This window comes from Littorina saxatilis, linkage group LG3, assembly GCF_037325665.1.
Source record: "Littorina saxatilis isolate snail1 linkage group LG3, US_GU_Lsax_2.0, whole genome shotgun sequence".
Classification (NCBI taxonomy): Eukaryota; Metazoa; Mollusca; class Gastropoda; order Littorinimorpha; family Littorinidae; genus Littorina; species Littorina saxatilis.
The window spans coordinates 57,934,925-57,961,282 of record NC_090247.1 but is presented as its reverse complement, the minus strand read 5'-3'; the positions used below and the strand labels follow the sequence as shown (position 1 = coordinate 57,961,282).

General features: G+C 43.1%; 2 protein-coding genes and 2 non-coding genes across 5 annotated transcripts; all 4 read right to left on the bottom strand.

Moving 5' to 3' along the window:
- Positions 1 to 1,654: 1,654 nt before the first annotated feature.
- Positions 1,655 to 1,726, bottom strand: Trnae-uuc (transfer RNA glutamic acid (anticodon UUC)). The gene has a single exon. It is a non-coding gene; the product is annotated as a tRNA-Glu (tRNA).
- A 745-nt stretch (positions 1,727 to 2,471) lies between these two features.
- Trnae-uuc (transfer RNA glutamic acid (anticodon UUC)) lies at positions 2,472 to 2,543 on the bottom strand. Its single transcript has one exon. It is a non-coding gene; the product is annotated as a tRNA-Glu (tRNA).
- Positions 2,544 to 3,830: 1,287 nt separating this feature from the next.
- Positions 3,831 to 18,278, bottom strand: LOC138962764 (keratin-associated protein 4-1-like). Of its 2 annotated transcripts, XM_070334712.1 has the most exons (8): positions 17,915 to 18,277; positions 15,679 to 15,741; positions 14,816 to 14,888; positions 14,076 to 14,264; positions 11,291 to 11,478; positions 10,618 to 10,734; positions 8,917 to 9,004; positions 3,831 to 4,957 (listed from the first exon to the last, which is right to left on the bottom strand). In XM_070334712.1, exons 1-8 carry the CDS (start codon positions 17,942 to 17,944, stop codon positions 4,791 to 4,793), a joined length of 915 nt encoding a protein of 304 aa, XP_070190813.1. In that variant the 5' UTR covers positions 17,945 to 18,277; the 3' UTR covers positions 3,831 to 4,790. The 2 variants fall into 2 exon arrangements, with proteins under 2 accessions (XP_070190813.1, XP_070190814.1); XM_070334713.1 differs by lacking the exon at positions 14,076 to 14,264 and having other exon boundaries at positions 17,915 to 18,278.
- Positions 18,279 to 19,235: 957 nt separating this feature from the next.
- Positions 19,236 to 26,351, bottom strand: LOC138962763 (keratin-associated protein 29-1-like; the record flags this gene model as incomplete). The annotated part of the gene is given in 5 exon segments (XM_070334711.1): positions 19,236 to 20,311; positions 20,927 to 21,014; positions 22,240 to 22,409; positions 22,821 to 22,917; positions 26,164 to 26,351. Coding segments are annotated over 5 exon segments (710 nt in total), but the record flags the coding sequence as incomplete, so codon positions are not given.
- Positions 26,352 to 26,358: the final 7 nt, after the last annotated feature.

Below are 26,358 nucleotides of genomic sequence, written 5' to 3'. Positions count from 1 at the left end.
CAGCAGAAGAAGTGATTGGCAAGCTGAAAGACTTGTTCTTCAGACACGGGGTTCCCGAAATTGTGGTGTCGGACAATGGTACCCAATTCACGTCAGAAAAGTTTCAAGACTTCAGACACTCGTGGGGCTTCACGCACGTGACAAGCAGTCCACGGTATCCCCAGAGCAATGGTGAGGCAGAACGATCTGTGCAGACGTCCAAAACAATCTTGAAACAAAGTGATGTTGCCTTAGCCTTGCTATCCTACAGGGCTACCCCAATCCCATCACTTGGTGCAAGCCCAGCCGAGTTGGCGTTTGGGCGACAGCTTAGAACTCGTCTCCCAAGTCTCCCCAAATCCCTCATACCCCAAAAACCTGTGGCGAAGGATTTCAAAGAACGGGACAGACAAGCAAAGCAGCAACAAAAAGAGAACTATGACCGTAGACATGGTGTCCAGTCTCTTCCCACCCTCGAGCCGGGTGAGACTGTCAAAATAAAGATCGACGGCGAAGACGGATGGCGACAGTCCGGACGTGTAGTTGAGCAGTGTGCCACTAGATCGTACGTGGTTCAAACACCGACAGGTAGACTGAGACGAAACAGACGACACCTTTGTCGGGCCCCAACAGGCGATGAGGTGCAGATTCGAGATGAAACTGTTCCAAAATCTCCTGCGGCAGGTGATTCTGGCGGCGCAGAGACTGTTGAACTTGAACTGCCAGATCCTCCAGATGTTCAAACTTCTCCTGTTCGTACCAGGAGTGGCAGGGAAGTCAAACTTCCACTACGGTTTCAGTGAAAACATTTGTTTCCATACTACGCGAAAGAGTCAGTGTAGTCACTTCTAGTCACATTCACTTTGGTGTGAAGTTCTGGTGCTTTTGTTTAAGTTTTAAGTCAGAGACACTGATGAGAGACTCAGTGCCCTGTTTGAGTCATTGTGTAGTTAAGTGTGCTTACATAACAAGAAATACTTTTAATTTCTGTCGTTAGAAATGTTAAACTTAATTAAAGTAAAAATATTCAACTTAAAAAGAAAAGTGTCCATTTAAAGAAAGGGGGATGTCATGGTATCATACATGGCTCGCCGAGACTACAATACGTTTGTGCTATTCGCGTGTCACGTGTTTCCGCCCAGGACTTTCTGGGAGCTAGCACATGGCGGCTAGAAGACATGTTAGAATCCTGATGAGTTGAAATTAAAGTTCTAAACTTGAACGGACCCGTTTCAGTATTTATGAGTGCATGGACAGCATGACATCATGACTAGGGTCTTTCCTGGCAAAATTGTATAGGCATAGATAAAAATGTCCACAAAAATACCCGTGTGACTTGGAATAATAGGCCGTGAAAAGTAGGATATGCGCCGAAATGGCTGCGATCTGCTGGCCGATGTGAATGCGTGATGTATTGTGTAAAAAAAATTCCATCTCACACGGCATAAATAAATCCCTGCGCCTTAAATACGTGCGCGATATAAATTGCATAAAATAAAAAAAATAAAAAATAAAAATAATAAATCCCTGCGCTTAGAACTGTACCCACGGAATACGCGCGATATAAGCCTCATATTGATTGATTGATTGAGTGTTGTGTGTTTGTATGTCTGGTTTTTAAAGTCAAAAGCAAAATATGAAAATAAGAAAAGTGAACTTTAAAGAAAAAAATACGTTCCCATGCCGGGAATCGAACCCGGGCCGCCTGGGTGAAAGCCAGGAATCCTAACCACTACACCACATGGGAAGCTGTGGATTAACTGTGTATTCAGTAAAACTGAAGTACAAGCAAAGACTACTTTTGTGTGTGTGACCAATGGGTTGGCTTGTGACAGAAGCTAAGAGGGTTTGGGCCAGTGTGAATAGGTCCGTGTGCGTGTGTGTGTGTGTGTGCGTACGTGCATGCGTGCGTGCGTGCATGCGTGTGTGTGTGTGTGCGTGTGTGTGTGTGTATATATACGTGTGTGTGTGAATAAGAATAAGAATAAGAATACTTTATTATCTCATAGAGAAATTCAGGGGTGGTACATAACAATAATACAAACAACACATTGATTTTACTTACACATTCACACATGGGCATTCTTATGTGTGTGTGTGTGTGTGTGTGTGTGTGTGTGTGTGTGTGTGTGTGTGTGTGTGTGTGTGTGTGTGTGTGTGTGTGTGTGTGTGTGCGTGATGATTCGTGCGTTCGTGTGTGCTTGCGTGTGTGTGTGTACAACTGAATTGGTGACAAAATATATTCTCATCTGAAACCGATCAAGTGGTACCACTTATCAAATACTCTGTGCACCACGTAACTTACCATTGCGTGTGGGCTGGGGGGGTGGATTTAGAATGAAGGAAAAGGAAGGTCCGTGTCAATAGGTCCGTGTGTGTGTGTAAGTGTATGTGTTTGTGTGTGTTTTTGTGTATTTGTTTGTGTGATTTTTACAGTGAAAAGCAAACTTCAAATGAAAATAAGAAATGTGAACTTAAAAAAAAAAAAAAATTTCCCATGCCGGGAATCGAACCCGGGCCGCCTGGGTGAAAGCCAGGAATCCTAACCACTAGACCACATGGGAAGCTGTGATTTAAACTGTATTCAGCAAAAGTGAAGTACAAGCAAAGACGACTTTTGTGACGGAGGCTAAGAGGGTTTGGGCCAGTGTGAATAGGTCCGTGTGTGTCCGACACTCAAGTCCTTAATGGCTCAAAACCGTAGGACTTTTAATATTAATTTTAACGTGTGTGTGTGTGTGTGTGTGTGTGTGTGTGTGTGTGTGTGTGTGTGTGTGTGTGTGTGTGTGTGTGTGTGTGTGTGTGTGTGTGCGTGCGTGTGTGCGTGTGTGCGTGCTTGCGGGTGTGTGTGTTCTTCTTCTTCTTCGTCGTTCACTGCGGGTGTGTGTGTGTGTGGAGGGGGGGTGTGGACGGTTTTATTTTCATGTCGCGGATAAAACATTTTGATGACGTCATATTATCCATCTTTTTCAGAAATTTGAGGCGGCATTGTAGCAGCATCATGTTTCAATCAAATGCGTTGATATTTTGATAATATATTCTTTGACCTGATGCAGACTATGGGATTGCATTTTACCTTCAAAACTTAAAAAAAATCTTAATAACCGACTTGCTAATGAAACAATTAGCCACACTTTTTTGATTATTGTCTGAATCCTAAAAGACATAGATACGTTATATTTGTTCTGAAAATGTGCCCAACAAAATAAAAGAAGCCCGTCTCAAGCAATTTTTTTTCCCACGTTGGAATATTTTACCAAGATCAGTGCTGTCTCAGTCGAAGGGTTTCGGCCATCCCAGGACTTACTAGTTTCGGTGAAAGAATCTAGGGTGTTCGGTTCCACTTTTTATGCATGACAGATTAACTAAATAAATTGATATCGCCTCACGCAACGAATTTTTTATGACGTTTTCATTGTTTGTTTTATCACTAAGATTCGTTGTGTGATGTTAGCAAAGATGTTCATGCAGTGTCAAAAGAAAATGTTCATTCACATTACCCGACCATTCGACCACCATTAGTCCCAAAAAATGTTAAACCCAGTCGGCCAGAGGAGTGCAGATGAGGGGTGTTGTCACTTTTCCGACAATTTCATTGGCTGCACGCGCTGACCCTTTCCCTTGGTCAGTTTTGGACTCCAACACACAGGATGCATGGAAGATCGGATACAGTTGACCGGCCAAAAGTAATACAACTGGTCAGTTTTACTTCTTCCAGGTGATATTCTTTAGCACCCTAGAGTGAGAGATTTTAAAACCGCTTTTTAAAATGTACGATTAAAACAGTGCCAGCTCTTCTCTCTTTTTTTTTCTGACTTCTTCTAGCTTTATGTTTAAACGTATACAGTCACACATTCATATAACGAGAAAGGTTAGGTCATGAAACGTTTTATTTTGGACAAAACGATACTTATTTTTTGTCTTAGTTAGTGCCCAATATTTCAACATTTTGATCGCAACTTCATGCATAAAGAACACACGAAAAAACATACTAAACAACAAAACAAGACCATGTATATTTTTCTGCAAAACCATGGACCACCGTCTGACAAGCATATTGTTCTCATCGATGACGTCAATGACATTGTCAAACGTAGTTATTTCAATTACAACATTCAGCAATAAAGATACGCAGCGCAGACTCAAAGAATTTGCCGAATCTACAATGACATACAATTTTTCTTTTGAAAACCTTAAAGTTATGTTCAATTAAAAACATACAATTCAGCACCAAATTATTAAATTTATTCATCGCAGCCACCAGTTATCAACTCGAAACAGTCACGCATAAAAAAAGAACCAAACAAAAAATACACGAAAAGGACTACAAGTAATGTTGTGCAACTCCAGAGGTCACTGTCTAGCAAGGATACGTCATCAGTGACGTCAATGACGTAGTCAAGCGTAGTAATTTTAATTACAAAATTCTGCAAGAGGTACGCCGATTCCAACAAACCGGTTAGAATACCATGGCATTATTGTGATTTTTTAAGATTATGTTTGAAATTGTCAAAAAGCACCAAATTATTAAACGTATTACCAGTCCTAAAACCAACACCCTAACATAAATTATTAAAACAATTATAATTTTTTTAAAGTTTAAAAAAAAACTACAAATGATAATGACGCGTAACTCCAGTGGTCACTGTCTGACAAGCATTTTTATGTCTTCAGTTACGTTTATATCAATGACCATCACATATCCACTTCTTTTTGTTTTTAAATAATGTTGTGCAAGTCCAGGGCCGGGACATTAGTCAAACGCGCATAACACGTCATCCACGACGTCACAACAATGACGTCTTATCCCACTAGTACTGGGGTCTAACACACTGACGTCCGCAGGGGGTTGAGCAGCAGAGCGTACCACGTGTGCAGCCGCTGTAGCCGTTACCGGACGCGCACTGGTCACCACGGTAACAGCTGGGGTCCACATAGCTTGCAAACAGCGGACACCTTCCTCCTGGCGTCACAATTACTGTTTAAACAAAAAATTAATGTGAAATGGATCAATTTGGGTCTGATTTGATCGAGTAGGAATACATCTATATAAAAAAAATTGAATAATAAAAAGAAGAAGAAGAAGAAGAAGAAAAAGAAGAAAAAGAAGAAGAAGAAGAAGAAGAAGAAGAAGAAGAAGAAGAAGAAGAAGAAGAAGAAGAAGAAGAAGAAGAAGAAGAAGAAGGAGAAGAAGAATTGAATAGTTAAAGACACAGTAAGCCTCCCGTAAACCATCACAGATACGGTCAGGCTTTTACACACAGTACAAACACCCTTTCATTTAAACACTCACCGCTTGAGAACATCCTAGGTGCCCTCCGTAAATAGCGAACAATTTTCAAAGAATTTTTTTTGCGTGGTTTATCTTACCCCTGAGCCATCGTGAACCCGTGTGATCCAGTTTCCCTTTTCCACAATGTTGTCGTCAGTTAGTAATTTGAATGCGACTCGATGTGAGCTTATCTGCAATAGCACGTTTTTATGCACGAAACAAACGGTTGTGGTTCACAAGAACTCTAGCGATGGCTTTTGACTGTTGAGAAGAACTGGCGATATGCATAAACCGTCGTCTGCTACGACCCTTGCGTGACCCTGCTTCCGGCCTTTTCTTTTTTTTTTTAAACTTTCACAACTTCGAATTGTACTGATCTTGTCTCGATGAAAAAAGAATTCTTTTATGATTGAAGAATGTTTGTGTAACACGCTGTCAATTTATTAGTTAGATTTTAAAAGTTAGGTCTAGCGCAAAAACGCACCACGGTCCAAAAACCTTCGGTCCACGGCTAGCACCAGTTTAGAATGAGATCCGAAGGGAAGTAACTCATTTTTTACCTAAGTTCAGGATGGGTCAAAAAAGTGTCCGAGACAATCTGCAAAATTAATTCTTTACAAATTGCTCGCTCTTTGCGTAGGGCACCTAGGATGTTCCCGTTTGGTGAGCGTTCAAATAGAAAGGTGTTTGTACTGTGTGTAAAGGCCTGACAGTATCTGTGATGGTTTACGGGAGGCTTACTGTGCCTTTAATGAATAAACAAATAAATAAGTTGATAAATCAAAAATAAATGAACAAATAAAAGAAACAAATAATAAATAAATGAATTGTAGATGAAGGCCTCTACGAGGGGATGACGAATATGCTGATCTCAAGTTAACATAGGTCAAGGCCATAAAGCCCCTGCTTCTTAACCTCTGATTTGGCATGTAAATAGATCCTCAGCAACATACATTATTCGGTCTTCTGTCAACCGTTGGACAGGTAAAGGCAATAAATTATCAGTCCGATAATAACATGACGGTTTTTGTTTTCCTGTGCGACTCGCACGGACTCTCCAGATTACCAATCTGTCATTGTAACAGAAGCGGACGACTGCTAGTCAATCACAATGACCTTGTCTGACTTTGTTCACGCTTAACCGAGACACAAGGAAAACGACATTTCTATTGCCTAGCTCATGATACTTTATTCGTATGTTTGACCGAAATATGACATTTTACACAGATCGTGCCCCTCCGAGAACGCGCCAGCGGTCGCGGTGAACAATGATTGTCGAGATCTGTGTATAATGTCATATTTGGGTCAATAATACAAATAACATTTATGAATCGATCGATTTTTGTTAGAATTCCTTTTATTTGTTACGATTCAGTAAAGTGCAGAAACATGCACTATTTTGTAGTCTCGGCTAACCGCCTTAATAATGAGTTTTATCGGACTCTGACGTCACGTGGCTCATAGAAGGGAAATCCAATGTTCAATGGATACATTAATTTTGAGACCCTCTGGTACTTAAGTGTTCCCTTGTATTTCAAAAACTGTGTTGCTCTGTATTCCTCTCAAAATCGATTCAAGACAATCAAATCATTGTTCTTTTGCGCTTGAAATAATGTTTGCAGAATGGATGCTAATTATGTCTTCAAAATGACCACAAACAAACAACAGAGTTTGACTCCTCGGTAAGGCCTCGCAGCCAGCTATATCACTTTTTCAGTTCAGCAAATTCCCTTTCAACGCATGTTTCACTCGGGTGTCCACTGAATTTCACGCTGTTACCTGGTAACCGAGTAGTGCGTGAGATCCAATAGAGGGAAAGGTTTGCTACGGAGTTTGGTTGTCTTTATGAATAGTGATATACCTTCACGAAAAATTACTTCATTTGAAAAAGGGCAATGGTCCGCTTACTTAAAAGCGGTTCATTGAAAAATACAAGTCTCTGAACCAAAATGTTAAAAAACAAATGCGAAAAAAGAAGTATGAAGGTACCTCAAATCATTTATCTATACCTCGGCTTTACAACAGGCTTGTAAATAAGAGATGCATCTGTGTGTGCTTCGCAAAATTGCCTTCTGTGTGAATATGACATATGTGACTGCGATTTATTTACAGACCAGGGCGCGTATGCAAGACGGAACGACTGCATGTTCTACGACAAGCGCCCCGAAGTTTGATAGCTCTCTGTCCGACAACTTTTGTCGTACTGCCGAATTCAAAGGCATCGAAAAGCCTCCCCGATAGCTAGCGGGGGGATTCCCTTGTTTACGGTCGCTCTGCGCGTGCGCCTGACGCAGCAGCTGTGCCATGTCAAGGCTGCGCTTGCTGTGGCTGGCTGACCGTGGCTGGCTCACCCCAAATTGGCGCCACGCAAACATCTTAATATGCACCAGACGCGTGAAACCGCAACGCGAGTATCACTTGCGAGACAAGAGGCTAGGCACCCATTCTGTTCGCAAACTGAATGTTGTCAGTTATCACATCCGTCAACAGTCAACTGCAAAATATCGTGCATGCGGAATTTGAATTTGTCCATGTATCCCGTCCCCAAAAATCGTATGTCTTAGAATATTTCTTCTTTCCCGGTAACTTCGCTGCAAACTGATGGCCGCAATCTTGAAATCAAAGTTATCGTAACGACAACAGTGCTTATCAGTAAGGATAGGCACCTCTAACTTTATCGTAGGACAGTGCCTACGATAGGCGCTATCGGTTCTTCGTAAATTCCACGACAGGGGGTTATCGGAAGTTTTGTGTTTCTCGTACCGACAAAACCACTGTCGGAACCTTCTTGAATATGGGCCCTGTACTGGTAGTTCAGCACAATGTTGTTCTTGCGCCATTTTTTGACATTTTACTCTTTCTTTTAGCTCTGTTCATTTATTTTAATTCCGTGTCTATAAGCTTCGCAGATTTTTGCTAAATGTTCTTCAATAGGGAGAGAGAGAGAGTGTGTGTGTGTGTGTGTGTGTGTGTGTGTGTGTGTGTGTGTGTGTGTGTGTGTGTGTGTGTGTGTGTGTGTGTGTGTCTGTGTGTGTGTGTGAGTGTGTGTGTGTGTGTGTGTGTGTCTGTGTGTCTGTGTGTGTGTCTGTAAGTGTGAGTGCTGCGAGAGACGCTCAGGATGTCTACATGCGTTTTAATGCAATTCTAATTCTAAGTTTACAGCAAATATGAAGCGGGCTAGAGTTATTAGTTTTAAGTGCAATCGTTTAATTCTTAATACATGTGATGTTTTTATGTCTGTGATCGCCTGACACTGTAAGGCAATTTTCCTTGTTTTTATGAGGACAGTAAACATTTTGAGTCTTGAGTCTTGAGTCTTGATTGCGCAGTGTGACTACGGCTACGCGCGCACAAAGTTTTCACCTCAGTAGGAAAAATAACGAGTTAGATCAGCTCACTAGAAAAACAGAGACGAAGAAGGGAGGTCATGCATTGTAAATGGATTTTTTGCAGTCAATGATGAATTGCTAAGGCCCGGCGCTCACCTATGTAACTTCAGCAGGACAGCACACGCACTGCAGATTATAGAGGTAATTCTTTTTTTCAGTTCCCAACCCGTTACACGTTGTGTGAAAAGAAAACAGGCCAAGTACTCGTCATAATCCCTGTGGCAGCATGTAGTGTAGTGGTGACTGCGCAAATGTATTTTGCCCTTAAACACTCACCTGTTTTCGTACAGACAGGTCTTGTGGGACATGGCGCCCTGAAACACTGCACCTGTGTATCGCGACACACGTAGCCTGCTGCACAGCGCTAGAGTGGACACGTGATTACATACAAATTAGAAGAAAATCTGAGAAACAAAGGGACGTAAGCGCTCGTCCCTTAAAACGTGTACATAAGCATTTTGCTTGTTATCGTTCTTTATGGGTTTTTATTTTTTATTTATTTTTTTTATTTTTTTAAGAACGATTGTTCATAACCTAAAGTAAATAAAACATGCATAAACCAAGCGCTCTAAATGCATACGACATGCTCAACAAGATTAAGTGAGAACTCGAGTTATCTCGTTGCCCCTGAGATGATAACAAACATTGAAATGAATAAGCGACTTTCATCCTCAAACTAAAATCGAAGATTAAGTAACGTAGCAGTACTAAAAGAGGACGATTGTGTGTGTAAAACTTTGATTATCCTACATATTTGAGGCCACCCATTTCATAACCAAATCATATATTAACATGTGTTTAAATTATGTAAATAGGTCAAGGAGTCAAACTTTGAATCCGACACACATAGCGTGTATATTTTCTATTGCATTCGCTTGCATTTTAAAATAATTTGTGTTACTCGTGTAAACCTGGTTACACATAGCAAACCATGTAAGTCTACTCAATATGTTTTATTGGCGATTGGGTGGGTGCTGGTGCCTTAACACACGTGCGTGCGTGTGTGTGTGTATGTGTGTGTGTGTGTGTGTGTGTGTGTGTGTGTGTGTGTGTGTGTGTGTGTGTGTGTGTGTGTGTGTGTGTGTGTGCGTGCGTGCGTGCGTGCGTGCGTGCGTGCGTGCTTTTGAGTAGTTATGCGCTCGTTCTCATATTATGTTTGCACAGGGCTTGCAACAGGCAATACGGTCATTGCTACCTTTGGAATCTTTCTAAACTTAATCTTAATAATAATAAGAACACATAGCTTTTCTATAGCGCGAGTTCACGACTCTGAACAAATAAATGCATAAACATCATGTCAACAAACATACTAAAAACCTTCCTTTCTCCTACCTAGACACAACGATGCTATACATAATACATTTCCATTTATAGCAATCTCTCCGTAGCGTTCATCATGTATGGTGTCTGTCTGTGTCGAAACAAACACTTAACGTCCTCATTGGCGGATCCAGGGTGGTTTCCGGGGTTTATGGAAACCCATGCCCCCCCCCCCCCCCCCCCCCTTCCTCCAGCCTAAAATAAATTTTTAAAAAAACATTGAAATCAAAGTAAAAATGATGGCTCTGATTGCACCAGATTGCTCCATTTTCCTTGATTTTTTTCAATTGTATTCCGGGGGGACTTGCCCCCGGACCCCCCTTGAAGCCGGCCTATGTCTTCTAGGTGACGGTTTTGGAAAGTAGTTGGGTAATTTGTTGGCTCAGGTTGCATTAGATCGGTCAATTGTCCTTGTTTTCATCCAAATTTGTCTCCTTAAATTTACTTTTTGGAAGGTGTATCAGGGGAAGTGTTTTTGGCTCAGAGTGCACCAGATTGCTCCATTTTCCTTGTTTTTATCAACATTTGCCCCCTGACGCCCCAAAGAGGTTCGAATGCTTCGCGCCCTCCATAAACGCTTCGCGTCGTCGAATTATCCCTAAAAGGAATTTGGAAACACTCCCTTAAATAAGATGTGATCCACCCCTGATTCCTTACCACATTAGCACAGGTGAACTGCTGCTGTCGCTGATACACACACACAGGCTGGGGGTAGCAGGGGGCACGGATACACCGCACTTGTTGCAGCACACATGTCTGTCCTGGGCCGCATCTCTACGAACAAACACGTCACACATGAGTGAATCAATACAAGTGTCGGATCTTGATTGTCAAATGTTGTACATATGCCACAAAACCAAAATAGGCAAACTGCAGAAATAACTCATCGGATGGTCATGGATCCTGAGAGACGGTGAATAGTTGCTTTTTTTGTAGGAGAACTTTCAACACTTCTCCTTGTCCTCGTGTTTCAGACACGGCCCTTCCGACTAGTGAATGGCCTGTAATGTCACGCGAGAAAGTTTGCCTCAGCAAAAGTAAGAAAATTCACTCTGTAACAACCCATACAAAAGAGTTATTTTCGAAATATCGTCTATTGAATACAATGTTTTCAACCAACACAGAGGTCCAGAAACACTACGTGTTACCAAGACGTCGAGTACATTTTAGCGTCACCCATTCTCGTTCGGAGAGACTTGATAGGCCTAAATACATACACACGAAAAATAGATCCTGGCCAACGTGTGACGGTAAGAATACTATTCGGCGCTTTCTATCAAACACCAACAAGCTATTCCCCGAGATGAATGGTTCAGTGACTCTATCTCACCACATTGCTACAGGAGGGTCTGGTCTGCGCCGGGTTCTGACAGGTCAGGGCTCCACACGGGTTCCTGCAGCACTTCTGGGCTCCCTGGCAATCGCTGTCCGAGCGACAGTTGCTGGCACAGATGCCCACACTGCCTGGCTGCTGCACTGGACACTGTCCAGGCTTCTGTGTTGGTGTCTGAGTATTGCCTGTCACACGGAAAGAGTAAACACGTCGCGTCAAGTGATATATTTTTTTTTTTTCTCCCTTTTTTGCCAAGCACTACATTGTGGGGCTCTTAATCAATAACTTGCACCCGTCCACTCACAATGTATTATCATCTATCCTTCATTTCCATCATGTTATTTTCCCATCGCTGTGAAAATCGGGTCGCTTCCTCCTAGCGGAAAGCTAGCAGACAAAGAGTCGGGCTAGCCAGGTGCGTGCGTGTTGAGGTGTAGTCAGCCACCTTCACTGACTTAATATGGCAGAATGACCGAGGTCTTGTACGTGCCACAGTCGTGACACGGGGTTGGAACATGTGTGACAGGGGAGGCTACCGCTCCTTTCACAGCAGACTCTGCACCCGAGTTGTTGGCCTTTAAGTCAACACCGGTTGATTGTGAAATTCTGTTTGTGATGGGGTCTGGTGGTTTCCGATTGTCTGTATGTTCATGGAAACCTTCGGGTTTGCGTAACAGTTTTTATAGGGCTAAGAAATTAGCCCTAACATTTTCAATCCTGTTGATTACACTTCGCCTCCCGAGGTGATCGTAGTGTTTCGGCACTCGGTTACACATGGATACCGTCTCTGAGTCTGCGCATAAAGTTGACCCGTGTCCGTCACGGCCCGGATTCCAACCTGCGACCTTAGGATCACACGTCCAGTGCTCCACCAAATATATTTGAGGCGCTACCAGGCTCCCCCGGTATATATCAGTGGAACCCCCCCATTTAAGACCTCCAAAAACCTGAGAAAATCAGATCTTAAAAAGGAGGGAGTCTTAAAACGAGGGTAATTTTACGGAGGTTATGTACAGAAAGTCTGAAAAAACAAGGTCTTAAAAAGGAGGGAGTCTTAAAATGGGGGTAATTTTACAGAGGCTATGAACAGAAAGTCTGAGAAAACAAGGTCTTAAAAAGGAGGGAGTCTTAAAATGGGGGTAATTTTACAGAGGCTATGAACAGAAAGTCTGAGAAAACAAGGTCTTAAAAAGGAGGGAGTCTTAAAACGGGGGTAATTTTACGGAGGCAATGAACAGAAAGTCTGAGAAAACAAGGTCTTAAAAAGGAGGGAGTCTTAAAACGGGGGTAATTTTACGGAGGCAATGAACAGAAAGTCTGAGAAAACAAGGTCTTAAAAAGAAGGGAGTCTTTCATTGGGAGGTCTGAAAAGGAAGGGTTCCACTGTATCAGAACATTTAGTCAACCTGTCGGCCTGAAACTAATAGATCGACACTGAAAACCTGGGATCAGTCATCAGCAGACTGCTAAGGGGCAGATTATACCTGCGCAGAGTCAGCGACACAGACGACGCACTGCAGATTATCCCAGCCCGCTACACGTTGCGTGAAAGGAAAACAGGCCAAGTACTCGTCTATCGCAGCATCAATAATTTGCAGTGCATCGTCTGTGCCGCTGACTCTGCGCAGGTATATTCTGCCAATAAGGTCAGGCTTGCCTAAACCCACACCGAGGCGGGTCGAGTTGGTCTCGCGAACATGAGACCTCATCAAATTTTGCATGACCAATTTTGTTGAATTCTGACAAAAACAGAACTTGACCAAATGTAAAAAAAAAAATAAAAAAAATATTGGTAGTTCTGGACAATGGTAATTTCTAGGTACTGATAACTATAGTAGAATTTTTACCATATAAACATCCTAATTAGTACCCATCCACAACCCTCCCCGCCTCCCACCCCCTCCCCCCCCCCCCCTAACCCCACATCTGGGCCGAAGAAACCTCTCTAGTGAAATATCAACCGGTATGCTTGACCGTTTTTTTCATGTCCGATGTTTTGACAGTTTTACGAGCAAAATGGCGGACATTTCCGGCTTAGTCGAACCTAAATCCGCTGCTGATGTCTCTAATAACAATATAATACAATAAAATAAAATAACATACAATACAATTTAATACAATACAATACAATACAAATCAATACAAATCAATACAAGACAATACAATACAATACAATACAATACAATACAATACAGCAAAAAACACAGAAAGGGAGGCTACCCCTGATACACTAGCGCGAAGCAGGAGAAGAGTAGGTTCCCTTTTTTGTGCAAAATGGGAGAAAAACTGATGGATGGACATAAAAATAAAAATAAAATTAAAATTAAAAACCAGTATGGGTCTGGTTTGGCAAGTTTCTAACGAACGAGATACCTGGCATGCACATATCTCTGAAGACTTCAGAACGGTGCGATAAATACTCCATGCCTCTCAGTATAATGATTGAGCTTTTAATGTAGCACCCCACGTAAATGGGGGGGGGGGGGGGGGGGGGGGTGGAAGGGGGGTATATTTTTCATTTTTATTTAACGGGTTGTCTGTCTTTCGGTCCGCAAGGGCCCATTTAGCACTGACGAACTATAGGTCAACGTTTTTGGTTTTTTTTGTGGTCTTTGTGTGTGTGTGTGTGTGTGTGTGTCTTTTCTCCTTTTCGTTTTTTTTTTGGGGGGGAAGGGAGGGAGAGAGAGAGAGGGGGGGGGGTGGGGGTGTCTTTTTTCTGTTGTTGTTGTTGTTGTTGTTGTTGTTGTTGTTGTTCGGGGGAAGGGGGTGTCGAACTCCTTACCGTTACCCTGACAGCAGACAGCATAAGCATCGTTGGGTGCGACGTTACAAAAATAGTTTGACGGGCAGGTGATACTGTTGGGAGAAAGACCGCAGAAAGCTTCTGACACGCCCCTGCCACCAGAACCAATCAACAGCGGGCTGCCCCCTTGCGTGCACCTTCTCTCATTTCCCGTCTGCGGCACTGAGTCTGCAAGTGATTGAAGATATCTATTTTTGTAAAGAAAGCGTATGTAGTGTTGCTAAACAGTTGTGACTATGGTAATATTTTCCTCTTTTTATTATTTTTTTTTTTTTTACTCCTTTTTTTGTATTTGAATGACTAGTGAGTGCAAACTGTAGGAATAGAATTATGTAGCCCCAGACTGAATCCCATGCAGCATGCTAATTAATTCTCCGAAACCGAAGATTTCCGGTTGTTCGTTTCTTCTTCTTCTACTTCTTCTTCTTCTTCTTCTCCGTTCATGGGCTGAAACTCACACGCTCACTCATGTTTTTGCACGAGTGGATTTTTAAGTGTTTTAACTTGACGTTTTTACTCCGCCATTCAGGCAGCCATACGCCGATTCCGGGTGCGGGGGGGGGGGGGGGTTGTTCATTTTGAAATACTGAAAGGGTTAAAAGCCTACAAGGAACTAGCGACAACTTGATTTTCGCCTCTCCACCCCCCCCCCCCCCTCCCCGTCCCTCCCCCCTCCAGCCCACACTTCCCTTGTCCATTTGTTTGTCGTGTGAACTTACTCAGGCACTGTCCACTAACGACGCCTGTTCGAGGGTTGAGTACTTCTCTGCAAATAGTCCCTTGTACGCAAAGCTGCAACCATGAATATTCATTATTTAGTGGTTATAATGAGGATTGTTAAGTAGTACGATTAAAGTACTGATACGATTTAAAAGTGTGTGTGTGTGTGTGTGCGCGCGCGGCGTGTGTGTGTGTGTGTGTGTGTGTGTGTGTGTGTGTGTGTGTGTGTGTGTGTGTGTGTAAGTGTAAGTGTAAGTGCATGTGTGTAGTGTGTGTGTGTGTGTGTGTGTGTGTGTGTGCGCGCGGCGTGTGTGTGTGTGTGTGTGTGTGTGTGTCAGTATGTGTGTGTGTGTGTGTGTGTGTGTGTGTACGTGTGTGTGTGTCAGTATGTGTGTGTGTGTCAGTATGTGTGTGTGTGTGTGTGTGTGTGTGAGTGTATGTGTGTGTGTGTCTGTCTGTCTGTATGTCTGTCTGTATGTCTGTCTGTCTGTGTGAGTGTCTGTCTGTCTGTCTGTCTGTCTGTGTAGGGAGGGGGGAGAAGGTCAATGTATCAGTGTCGGTTTGTCTGTCTGTCTGCTGCATATCTGCTTGCGTGTCCGTCTATCTGTGTCTTTGTGTCTTTGTGCGTGTGCGCGTGTCTGTCTGTTTCTGTGTCTGCCGGTCTCCCTGTCAGTCTGCCAGTATCTGCGTGTTTGCGGTGTTTTTTTTAGTATCTCTGTCTGTCTGTTTCGGTCTGCTTTTCTGTAGATTCACAGCAAGAAACAGTGCATATCAAATTGAGTTTTTGAATTTGTTTTTTGTTGATAACTATTAGTAGATTGTCGTTTATAATTTATAACAAATGAAAAAATGAATCACTGACTGTTGCGGCACAGGTAGAAGGTAAATTTCCGGGTGGGAACCCCTGGGCAGATGTCACCGCCAACTGAAAAAATAAAAAATATTACAATAAATTGAATAATGTTATTAAATTAACGTCCCATTTACCTTTATTGTAGTGTGTGTGTGTGTGTGTGTGTGTGTGTGTGTGTGTGTGTGTGTGTGTGTGTTTTTGTGAGTGTGTGTGTGTGTGTTGTGTGTGTGTCTGAGAGAGACAGCGAGATACAGAGAGACTGACAGAGACAGAGAGAGAGAGCGAGAGAGAGTTGAAAAAGAACTCGCCTATGTCTTGATTTAGAATAATGTTAGGAGCGCACCCTTTCCTTTTTTTCAGTGGAACTAAAATGTTACTACAACACCCAAGTGAGTTTGCACAAACTTGACTCCGGGAAATAAATACCTCGCCCAACACCGGTTCGAACCAACGCCGACAGCGACTGGCTCGTTACAAACCCCGCGCGCTGTCAGCTAAACCACTGACCCACCCCCAAAGCTGATTTGAGTCAGCTCTTCAATTTTAAACACAAAGCCTAACAACTCTTTTCTTTTCTACTGCCCCCCCCCCCCCCCCCCCCCCAAAAAAAAGGGTAAAGTTTGCACATTTAGCACTTTAAAGCCACTGTTGAATCCAAGGTAAACAGCACAAATTAATTACCCCTTTGTGTTGGGAAAGGGGGTTCGTGAAGCCGTGCACTCTGCGAATAGCGGGACACTGTGACCAGTTGTTTGAAGTTTGACACCAGTGGCACGTCCGTATGTGTTGCTAGTTTGACTGAGGTCGTGACGTGATGTTTGCAGAATGTTTTGTTTGTTTGTTTAACGCCCAGCCGACCACGAAGGGCCATATCAGGGCGGTGCTGCTTTGACATATAACGTGCGCCACACACAAGACAGAAGTCGCAGCGCAGTCTTCATGTCTCACCCAGTCACATTATTCTGACACCGGACCAACCACTGAGTCCTAGCACTAACCCCATAATGCCACTAGATTGCCAATTTTAAAGTATTAGGTATGACCCGGCCGGGGTTTGAACCCACGACCTCCCGATCACGGGGCGGACGCCTTACCACTAGGCCAACCGTGCCGGTCTCTTTCCCGTGTAAATAGTAGTTTCAATCCTAGCAGAATGACCCGGTCAGGCTTTTACAGGTTGAACATTAGTGTTGTAAATTCAGGAACGGTTTTCTACTGCAATTTAAGCCTCTAATATTGCATTACTTGCTCTTGTAAGCATAACAAGTCATGTTAGATATCTTTGTAGAATTTTACAGGATGAACTGTACAGATGCCTTTCATTTACATGGAGTTTAGAAGCAAAACATCGGAGCAGCCATTTTGGTGCATTTTTTTCGAAGGAAGGTAGACAACTCTGTCGATATTACGTATTTGTTTTCTCTCCCATGGCAGTCATTTTCCTCGATCAAATTACCAAATAAATTATTTATGCTTAATTTGGGAAGCTCAATCCTCAATTAATTCCACGATAATTATTCTTTGTTTTGAATAAAGGGACTTGTATAAAAAAAACTTTAAAAAGTCAATCATGCCACTGTGTGCGCTCTGATTTTACAACGCTAAAGTTCAACATTGGATGAGAGTATAATATTCTACTCGGACACATGCTAAAAGCAACCTGGCCGCATTGTGGATTTGTGCAAACAAGTTCTTAATATCTCAGTGTGTGTCAATTGTCAGGACACTGCCATGAATGCCAGTAAACCAATTATAGAAATCACAGCTCCAAAAGTACTGTACTCACCAAGGCACAGACAATAGCGTATTATGCCTGGATGTGTGCCCCTCCTTTATCGCAGACAGATAAACAAACAAACACACAGATAATAGCACATACACACACACACATACACACACACCCCACACACACACACACACACACACACACACACACACACACACACACACAAACATGAACGAACATCTAGAGAAGATTGCAACAACTACAAAATCAGACAAAAGACACATACACAAATAAGAATCACATCTCCAACAGTGCTCATATCATCAAAGCACTGACAATAGCATGGTGTGTAATGATGTGTGCCCCTTCTTTCTTACAGGCAGCCAAACAAACAAACAAACAAAACAAAAAGCAAACACACGAGCATCTAGAGACGATTCCGACAACTTCAAAATCAGAAAAAAATATATCATTCTTAAAACATCAACATATAAGAATCCAGTTTTCAACATAACTCACCAAAGCACTGAAAATAGCCGCCCCAAACATAGTGTGAAAATAGATGCGTTCTCTTCCGTCAGTCTTTCTTCCAAAACTGTAATAAATATCTCAATGAGAGATTTCGATGGATCTTCGCATCCGGAGCGCCGCTAACCGTAAAATAAAGGACGAGAGACACTGAATAGAATCAACTCGAAGTGTGGTTTACGATTCTTTTATATACGTTGAATGGAAGAGGGTGGAACGGGGGCCGTTTGTGGCTACCACTTTCCTTGGTTGTACTTTTTGACGGGTGCTGTGCCCCCCTGCGTTCAGAGCGGGTGTGTGTTTGTTTCTTAGCGTGTGAATTAAGTTTTGCGTCTTCTGTCAGAGATGTAAGCGTGTGCTGGGTTGTGTGCGTGGGGGGGGGGGGGGGGGGGGGTGGCGATGTCGTGTGTGTGTGTATGTGTGTGTGTGTGTCTGTGTGTGTGTGTTTGTGTGTCTGTGTGCGTGTGTGTTTGTGTGTGTGTGTGCGCGTGTGTGTGTGTGTGTGTGTGTGTGCGTGTGTTCGTGTGTGTGTGTGTGTGTCTGTGTGTGTGCGTGTGTGCGTGTGTGTTTGTATGTGTGTTTGTGTGCGTGTGTTTGTATGTGTGCAGTGTGCGTGAGTGTCTGCGTGTGTGTGTCAGTGTGTGTGTGTGTGTGTGTGTGTATTTGTGTGTGTATGTGTGTATGTGTGTGGGGGGTGGGGGTGGGGGTAGGGAGAAGAAGAGATCTAGAGCTGTGGGTATAAGCGACTGTCTGTGTGTCTGTCTGCCTGTCTGTGTACGTGGGTGTGCGTTTGTTGTTGTGTGTAAGTACTTTGCTGTAAATGGCTGGGTGTGCCGGTGTGTATGTTATTCTTTGTATGATTTTCGTGTTTGCCGAACTCCCCTCATATTTTGTGATGTTAAAAACGTACACGCATAGTCTGAAGAAAGGTGCCATTTACACTGATTTAACCATTCGACCACAACCAGTCAATAAGATGCTAAACCTAGTCTGTCGGAGGAGTGCCGAAGAGAAGTGTTGTCACTTTTCCGACGATTTCATTGGCTGCACGCGCTGATTCTTTCCATCTACTTTGGTCAGTTTTGGACTCCAATGAACGCCGAATGCAGGGTGTACGGAAGATCGGATACAGTCAGTTTGGACACTCATAATTACTAGGTGATATATTTCAGCACCGTCGAGTGAAAGATTTTAAAATCTTTCTTTTTTTTAGAATACACGAATCATTCAGTTTTGGGTCTTCACTCTTTTTTTCTGACTTTTCGCTTTCTGTTTTAACGTTTTCAGTGATATAATCAAAAAACAAGAAAGGTTAGTTTATTAAACGTTTTATTTTGGACAAAAATAACCTTCTTTTTTTGTTAAGGTAGTACCCGATATTTCAACATTTTGATCGCAGTTTCATGCATAAGAAATAAAAAAAAACACTAAACAATACCATATATGAGTTCCTGCAATTCCATGGGCCACAAGCATAGTATTACATGTATCATCAATGAAGTCAATGGAATTGTCAAACGTAGTTATTTCAATTACAAAATTCAGCAGACAAATTCGCAGACTCAAAGAATTTACTAAATCCACAATGGCATAAAAACGTTTTTTTCTCAAAAAATCACATGTGCAATACAAAATTTAAAAAAATTCAGCACCAAAATAAGAAATGTATTTTTCGCAGCCACCAGATCGACACTGTCAGGCATAAAAAAAAATGTTTTTAATTTAAATGCACAAAAAAGGACTGCAAGGAATGTTGTGCAACTCCTTATGTCAGGGTCTAGCAAGCAAACGTCATCGGTGACGTCAATGACCGTAGTCAAGCGTAGTAATGTTCTATTACAAAATTCCGAAAGAGATACGCTGACTCAAGCAAACTACAATGGCATTTTGTGATTTTTTTTTTTAAATGTGTGGAATTTCACACAAAAAAAGCACCAAAAATTAATTATTAAACGTATTGATCGCAGCCGCCAGTTATCAAACCGACATCCTCACATATTTTAAAAACAAAAAAACAGATACAAAAACACTGCTACTTATGATGTGCAACTCCAGGGAACACAGTCAGAAAAGCATATGTCTTCAGTTTCGTCGTTAAAGGCCCTCACACATTCAACAACAAAATTGTACAAGAAAACGTTGTGTAAGTCCAGGGCCGGGCCACGAGTGTAACGACCCAAACACATCATCCATGACGTCACAACAATGACGTCATATCCAACTAGTACTGGGGTCTAACACACTGACGTCCGCAGCGGGTTGAGCAACAGAGCGTACCACGTGGGCAGCCGCTGTAGCCGTTACCGGACGCGCACTGGTCACGACGGTAACAGCTGGGGTCCACATAGCCTGCAAACAGCGGACACCTTCCTCCTGGCGTCACGATCACTGTTTCAAATAAAAACGTGATGTGAATAAACTTGGGTCTGATTTGATAGTGTATGTAATACATACACACACAAACATTTTGAATAACCAAATAAACAAATACAAAAACAAATACAAAAACAAATACAAAAACAAATACAAAAATAAATGAATTGTAGGTGATTTGGATTCACAGATTCTAGAAACACCGATAACAGAGTCGCGCTGCCCTGGTGTGTGCGTGTTTAGGTGTAATCAGCCACCTGCACTTATGGCAGAATGACCGAGGTCTTTTACGTGCCAAAGTGGTGACACGGGGGTGGAACATGGATACCGTCTCTGAGTCTGCACATAAAGTTGACCCGTGTCCGTCCCGGCCCGGATTCGAACCTGCGACCCTAAGATCACACGTCCAGCGCTTTACCAACTGAGCTACCGGGCCCCAAATGACAGGTCTTTTATATACGTGCCACTGTGGGAGACCGTCTTTGAGCCTGCACATAAAGTTGACCTGTGTCAGGGCCTGGGCCTGGATTCGAACCCGCGACCCTAAGGGCACACGTCCAGTGCTCTACCAACTGAGCTACCCGACCCCCAAAAACTTTTAGCATGCAGTAAGGAGTTGCTAAAACTCACCTCTTTTGGTACAGACAGGTTTGGTGGGACAGGGCGCCCTGTAACACTGCGCCGGTGTTTCGCGACACACGTCGCCTGCTGAACAGCGCTGCAGTGGACAGGTTATAACATACACATTAGAACAACATCTGAGAAATAAAAGGGACGTTTGCGCTCAAGATGCATACAATATGCGCAACAAGAGTAAGTGAGAGTTATCTCGTTGCCCATGTGTGTGTGTGTGTGTGTGTGTGTGTGTGTGTGTGTGTGTGTGCGCATATGCTTATTCATGCGCTCGTTCTCATATTTTTTTGCACACGTTCTTGCAACGGGCAATACGTTCATTTCTAGCTTGGGAATCTTTCTACATTTAATCTTAAAGGCACAGTAAGCCTCCCATAAACCATCACAGAGCTCCCCGAGCGTCTAAATACAGTACAAGCATACTTCCATTTGAACGCTCACCGAACGGGAACATCCTGGCTGCTTTCTGTCGAGCGTGAGACATTTTCCAAGAATTTATTTTCGTAGACTTGTTCCGTTAACAACAACGGCGCCTCGTTTTTGCGCTAGACCTAACTTTTAAAATCTAAATAATAAATTGACAGCTTGTTACACAAACATTCTTTAATCATAAAAGAATTCGTTTTTCATCAAGACAAGATCAGAACAATTCGAAGTTGTGAAAGTTTAAAAAAAGAAAAGCCCGGAAGCAGGGTCACGCAAGGGTCGTAGCAGACGACGGCCGGTTTATCAGTGCAAATCGCCGTTCCTCTCAACAGTCACAAGCCATCGCTAGAGTTCTTGTGAACCACAGCCGTTGTTTCGTGCATAAAAAAACGTGCTATTGTAGATAAGCTCACGTCGAGTCGCATTCAAATGACTAACTATGACGACTGCATTGTGAAAAGGGAAAACTGGATCACACGGGTTCACGATGGCTCAGGGGTAAGATAAACCACGCAAACTGAATAAATTCTTTGAAAATTGTTCGCTCTTTACGGAGGGCACCTAGGATGTTCTCAATTAGTGAGTGTTTAAATGAAAGGGTGTTTGTACTGTGTGTAAAAGCCTGACCGTATCTGTGATGGTTTACGGGAGGCTTACTCTGCCTTTAATAATAATCAGAATAAATAGATTTTCTATAGCGCGAGTTGACCACTCCTAACGCTGAACAAATAAATGCTTTAACATAATATCAAAACACAAACTAAATCCTTACTTTATCCTACCTAGACACAACGATGCTATAAATAGGCCTAATACTACTCTCTCCGTAGCGTTTATCATGTATGGTGTCTGTATGTGTCAAAACAAAATGTTAACTTTCTTACCACATTAGCACAGGTGATCGTCTGTGGTTGCTGATACGGCTGCTGACAAGTCTGACCACAGTAGAAGGAGCGACAACACTTGTTGTAACCTGGGCAGTCGCCATCTGACCGACAGGGGGATCCACACTGTCTGCTTCCGGTCAGCGTTTGACTCGGACACGTGCCTGGCTCTGTTGGTCAAGGGAGAAGATGTCAAGAGAATTGTTAGAGACTCTGTTTTCCGTTGACGTGTGTATGAGGGGTGGGGAGCTTGGGGATGGGTGGGGTTTGGTGGTGTGTATGTGTGCGTGTGTGTGTGTGTGTGTGTCACAGTGTGTGTGTGTGCATGCGTGCGTGTGTGTGTGTGTGTGTGCGGCGTTCGTGCGTGCGTGCGTGCGTGCGTGAGCCAGTGTGTGTGTGTGTGTGTGTATCTGTGTGCGTGCGTGTGTGCGTGCGTGTGTGTGTGTGTGTGTGTGAGTGCGTGCGTGTGTGCATGTATGTCAGTGTGTGCGGCGTGCGTGCGAGCGTGCGAGCGCGCGCGCCGCGTGTGCGTGTGTGTGGTGGAACGGTACACAAAGAAACGTTCAGAAGGTCAAACTCACTTGTAACAACGCTGGGCTCACACACAGGCTGGGGGTAGCAGGGGGCACGGATACACTGCACTTGTTTCAGCACACATGTCTGTCCCGGGCCGCATCTCTGTACAAACACGTCACACATGATGGAATCAATACAAGTGTCGGATCCTAAACGTCAAATAGTGTACACATGTCACAATACCAAAACAGAGTGAACACTCAGATATTTTCTTCTTCTTCTTTGCCAAGTTCATGGGCTGAAACTCCCACGATCTTTTACGTGTATGACCGTTTATGTTTTACCCCGCCATTCAGGCAGCCATACGCCCCTTTCGGGGGAGGCCAAAGATATTGTAAGATGATTGGTGGCTTGTTGACAGACCAGCTTTTTTTGTTGGCCATAGGGGAGCATATCGTCTTCTGTTTCAATCAATCAATCAATCAATCAATATGAGGCTTATATCGCGCGTATTCCGTGGGTACAGTTCTAAGCGCAGGGATTTATTTATTTTTATTTTTTTATGCAATTTATATCGCGCACATATTCAAGGCGCAGGGATTTATTTATGCCGTGTGAGATGGAATTTTTTTTACACAATACATCACGCATTCACATCGGCCAGCAGATCGCAGCCATTTCGGCGCATATCCTACTTTTCACGGCCTATTATTCCAAGTCACACGGGTATTTTGGTGGACATTTTTATCTATGCCTATACATTTTTGCCAGGAAAGACCCTTTTGTCAATCGTGGGATCTTTAACGTGCACACCCCAATGTAGTGTACACGAAGAGACCTCGGTTTTTCGTCTCATCCGAAAGACTAGCACTTGAACCCATCACCTAGGTTAGGAAAGGGGGGAGAAAATTGCTGACGCCCTGACCCAGGGTCGAACTCGCAACCTCTCGCTTCCGAGCGCAAGTGCGTTACCACTCGGCCACCCAGTCCTGTTTCATCTTCATCGACCAAGACCGATTATACAGGGCCCCACTGCGCGTCAGAAGTTCGAGATATCACCTCATACTTGTGTGTGACGTCATTTGTAACCTGTTCGTTGCTTTTCTTAGAGTCTATAAATGTACATAGCTGCCACCATATTTGCGAGTTCAGTCATTTGTGGGCATGAGCCTTTTGCTTTAAAGGTCCTTGTCTACATTTTTATACCGAAATCGCCATTTGACCATTAAAATGCAGAGTCTATTATCTACAAATATCAACAACACACCCCTTTCGATCAGGAAAGACGAAGCCAGTGAAGCCGTTTGAAAATTCATTGTAATATTCCAGTGTAGTACTCATAGTAGGATATCCTTATTTGGAAAATGCCAAGCGCAAAACTCCTTTCAAATCCCGTGCATTTCCTGCGTTTAAAAAAAAGCGTGGACAGCGCTCCAGTATCAAACTGTTGCTGCACGTGTTTGGGCGTGGTTATAAGCATAGTGACATGAATTTGATTGGTCAGTATTTTTAGGCAAAGCACATGTTCTCAGCAAACAGAAAACAAAATATTGGAAGAGTGAGTCACGCTACCCAAAAATAAAATCTTTTTTTACATATATTTTTTTCTATAACTTTTTTTCCCATGGTTCATTCATCATCTGACATAACTTTTTAGCGAAATCTAACCATAAGATTATTGAGAAAAAAAAGCAAAAATGTAGACGACCACCTTTAAGACTTGAGACTTTTCGTTTTGCAATTAGGAATAGCAGATCTTAGTTGCTTATTGACAATGAGTCGCCGCTTAAATTATCAACAGTGATTGGGTTTTTGAGATTGAATGTTTACAATCTTTGTCCCCAGAAACACGAATCCAAAACCGCGATGGTTCCTCACATCAACATACAGCCTGATTGGCTTTTACGTTTCACCTTAAGTTAAACCCATGCACTACCTCGATTTGTCACATATGAACAATATAAGATGTTTGATGGGTTGTTGACAGACCAGCTTTTTTGTCGGTCCGAGGGGGAGCATATCGTCTTTTGTTTTGTATTTATTGACCAAGGCCGAAGGCCCGCAGGACCGACAAAAAAGCTGGTCTGTCAACAAACCACCAAACATCGTTTTTGTCCTCATTTTGGTAGTGAGAAAATAAGTGCACAATCAACCCAGGGAGCCATGCTTTGAAACACGGGTTCCGTGCTGATAACCACACGAGTCCCGGTTTGATAACCACTGGCAATCAAAGCTGGCGTGTGAAAGCAACTTTCTGTGTTATTGAGTTCATTAAATGTTGGGATGAATATGTCAGGTCTGAGGATGCACAGTTCTGTAGGTTCATCTCGGTATTCCACCCCCTCGGCTTTCTGCTGTAAATATTAAGCTGAGTGATCGAATGTGGAAGCCACGTTTGGTCAAAGGTCACAGAAGATTTGCGTCGTGCAGCGAAGGAAAGAATCGCGATCTTGTTTCCGACTCAGTACCTCTTTGTTTTTCATTAGACCTGTCATTCTGCTTGCTCGGCTTTTTCAGATGTTTGCATATCTTGTTGCTATTTTCTTTGCTTTTATTATTGTTTCTTATTAATTTTGTGCTTCGTTTATCGATACAACGTCTTGTGCACGGGTCAAAATGTGTGTGTCAGGGGTCGATTTACTTGAATTTGACGTTCGTGTTTCTCCGAACGTCTGTGTATCGAAACACAGATACACGCACTCCATGACTCTGTAAGAAGACAAAACATATCGCTAGGTTTCATTTGTTTTTGATGAATGTATGACCTTTTAATGAAGTAGTTTTGTTTTTTGTTTACTTTTTCCAGTTTGCCAGTTCGTTTTTAAAACTTTGCAAAGCAGTGTCGTGTCGTCTGTTTAGGTCTGGGGAAACACCAATGAAAAGAGCCGAAAAATCCCCGAGCGTTTCTATTGGGTTTGCTTTTGATTATCCATGTATAACCTGCTTCCTGCAACTATTGTAACCGGGGATTTATTGCCTGGGGAACATGAGATTTATTTCCCAGGTGCTTGTGAATGAAAACTCGTGAAAATAATGACAATGTTTTTTGTTACCCAGCTGGTTATGAATGATGACAAAAGATCTCTGTTTTGGTCCTAACTGAGAACTGTGAGTGCTTGTTTTATTCATTGTTCATTTGTGTGTGTGTGTGTGTGTGTGCGTGCGTGCGTGCGTGCGTGCGTGAGTGCGTGCGTGCGTGCGTGCGTGCGTGCGTGCGTGCGTGCGTGCGTGCGTGCGTGCGTGTGCGCGTTCGTGTGTGCCTTCGAGCCTGTTTTTTTCTCTCGTTTCTTGCTTCTTTCGTTCTTTTTCTGGTTTTTTTCCTATCCTTCCTTCTTTCGTTCTCTAATTCTTCAAACATCTATCAACAAACTATTACCCAAGATGAATAATTCCGTCACTCTATCTCACCACATAGTCACAGGAGGGTCTGGTCTGCGCCGGGTTCTGACAGGTCTGGGCTCCACACGGGTTCCTGCAGCACTTCTGGGCTCCCTGGCAATCGCTGTCCGAGCGACAGTTGCTGGCACAGATGCCCACACTGCCTGGCTGCGTTACTGGACACTGTCCAGGCTTCTGTGTTGGTGGCTGAGTAGGGCCTGTCAC

What these genes read in the sequence shown, in the direction of transcription:
- LOC138962764 (XM_070334712.1), bottom strand. Translation starts at nt 17,944, where the DNA reads ATGTTTGGGGCGGCTATTTTCAGTGCTTTG. An exon ending in GACCCTCCTGTAGCAATGTG is followed by an intron (nt 10,735 to 11,290) that starts GTGAGATAGAGT and finishes GTTTGTTCGTAG; the next exon opens with AGATGCGGCCCAGGACAGAC. An exon ending in ACCTGTCTGTACGAAAACAG is followed by an intron (nt 4,958 to 8,916) that starts GTGAGTGTTTAA and finishes TTGTTTAAACAG; the next exon opens with TAATTGTGACGCCAGGAGGA.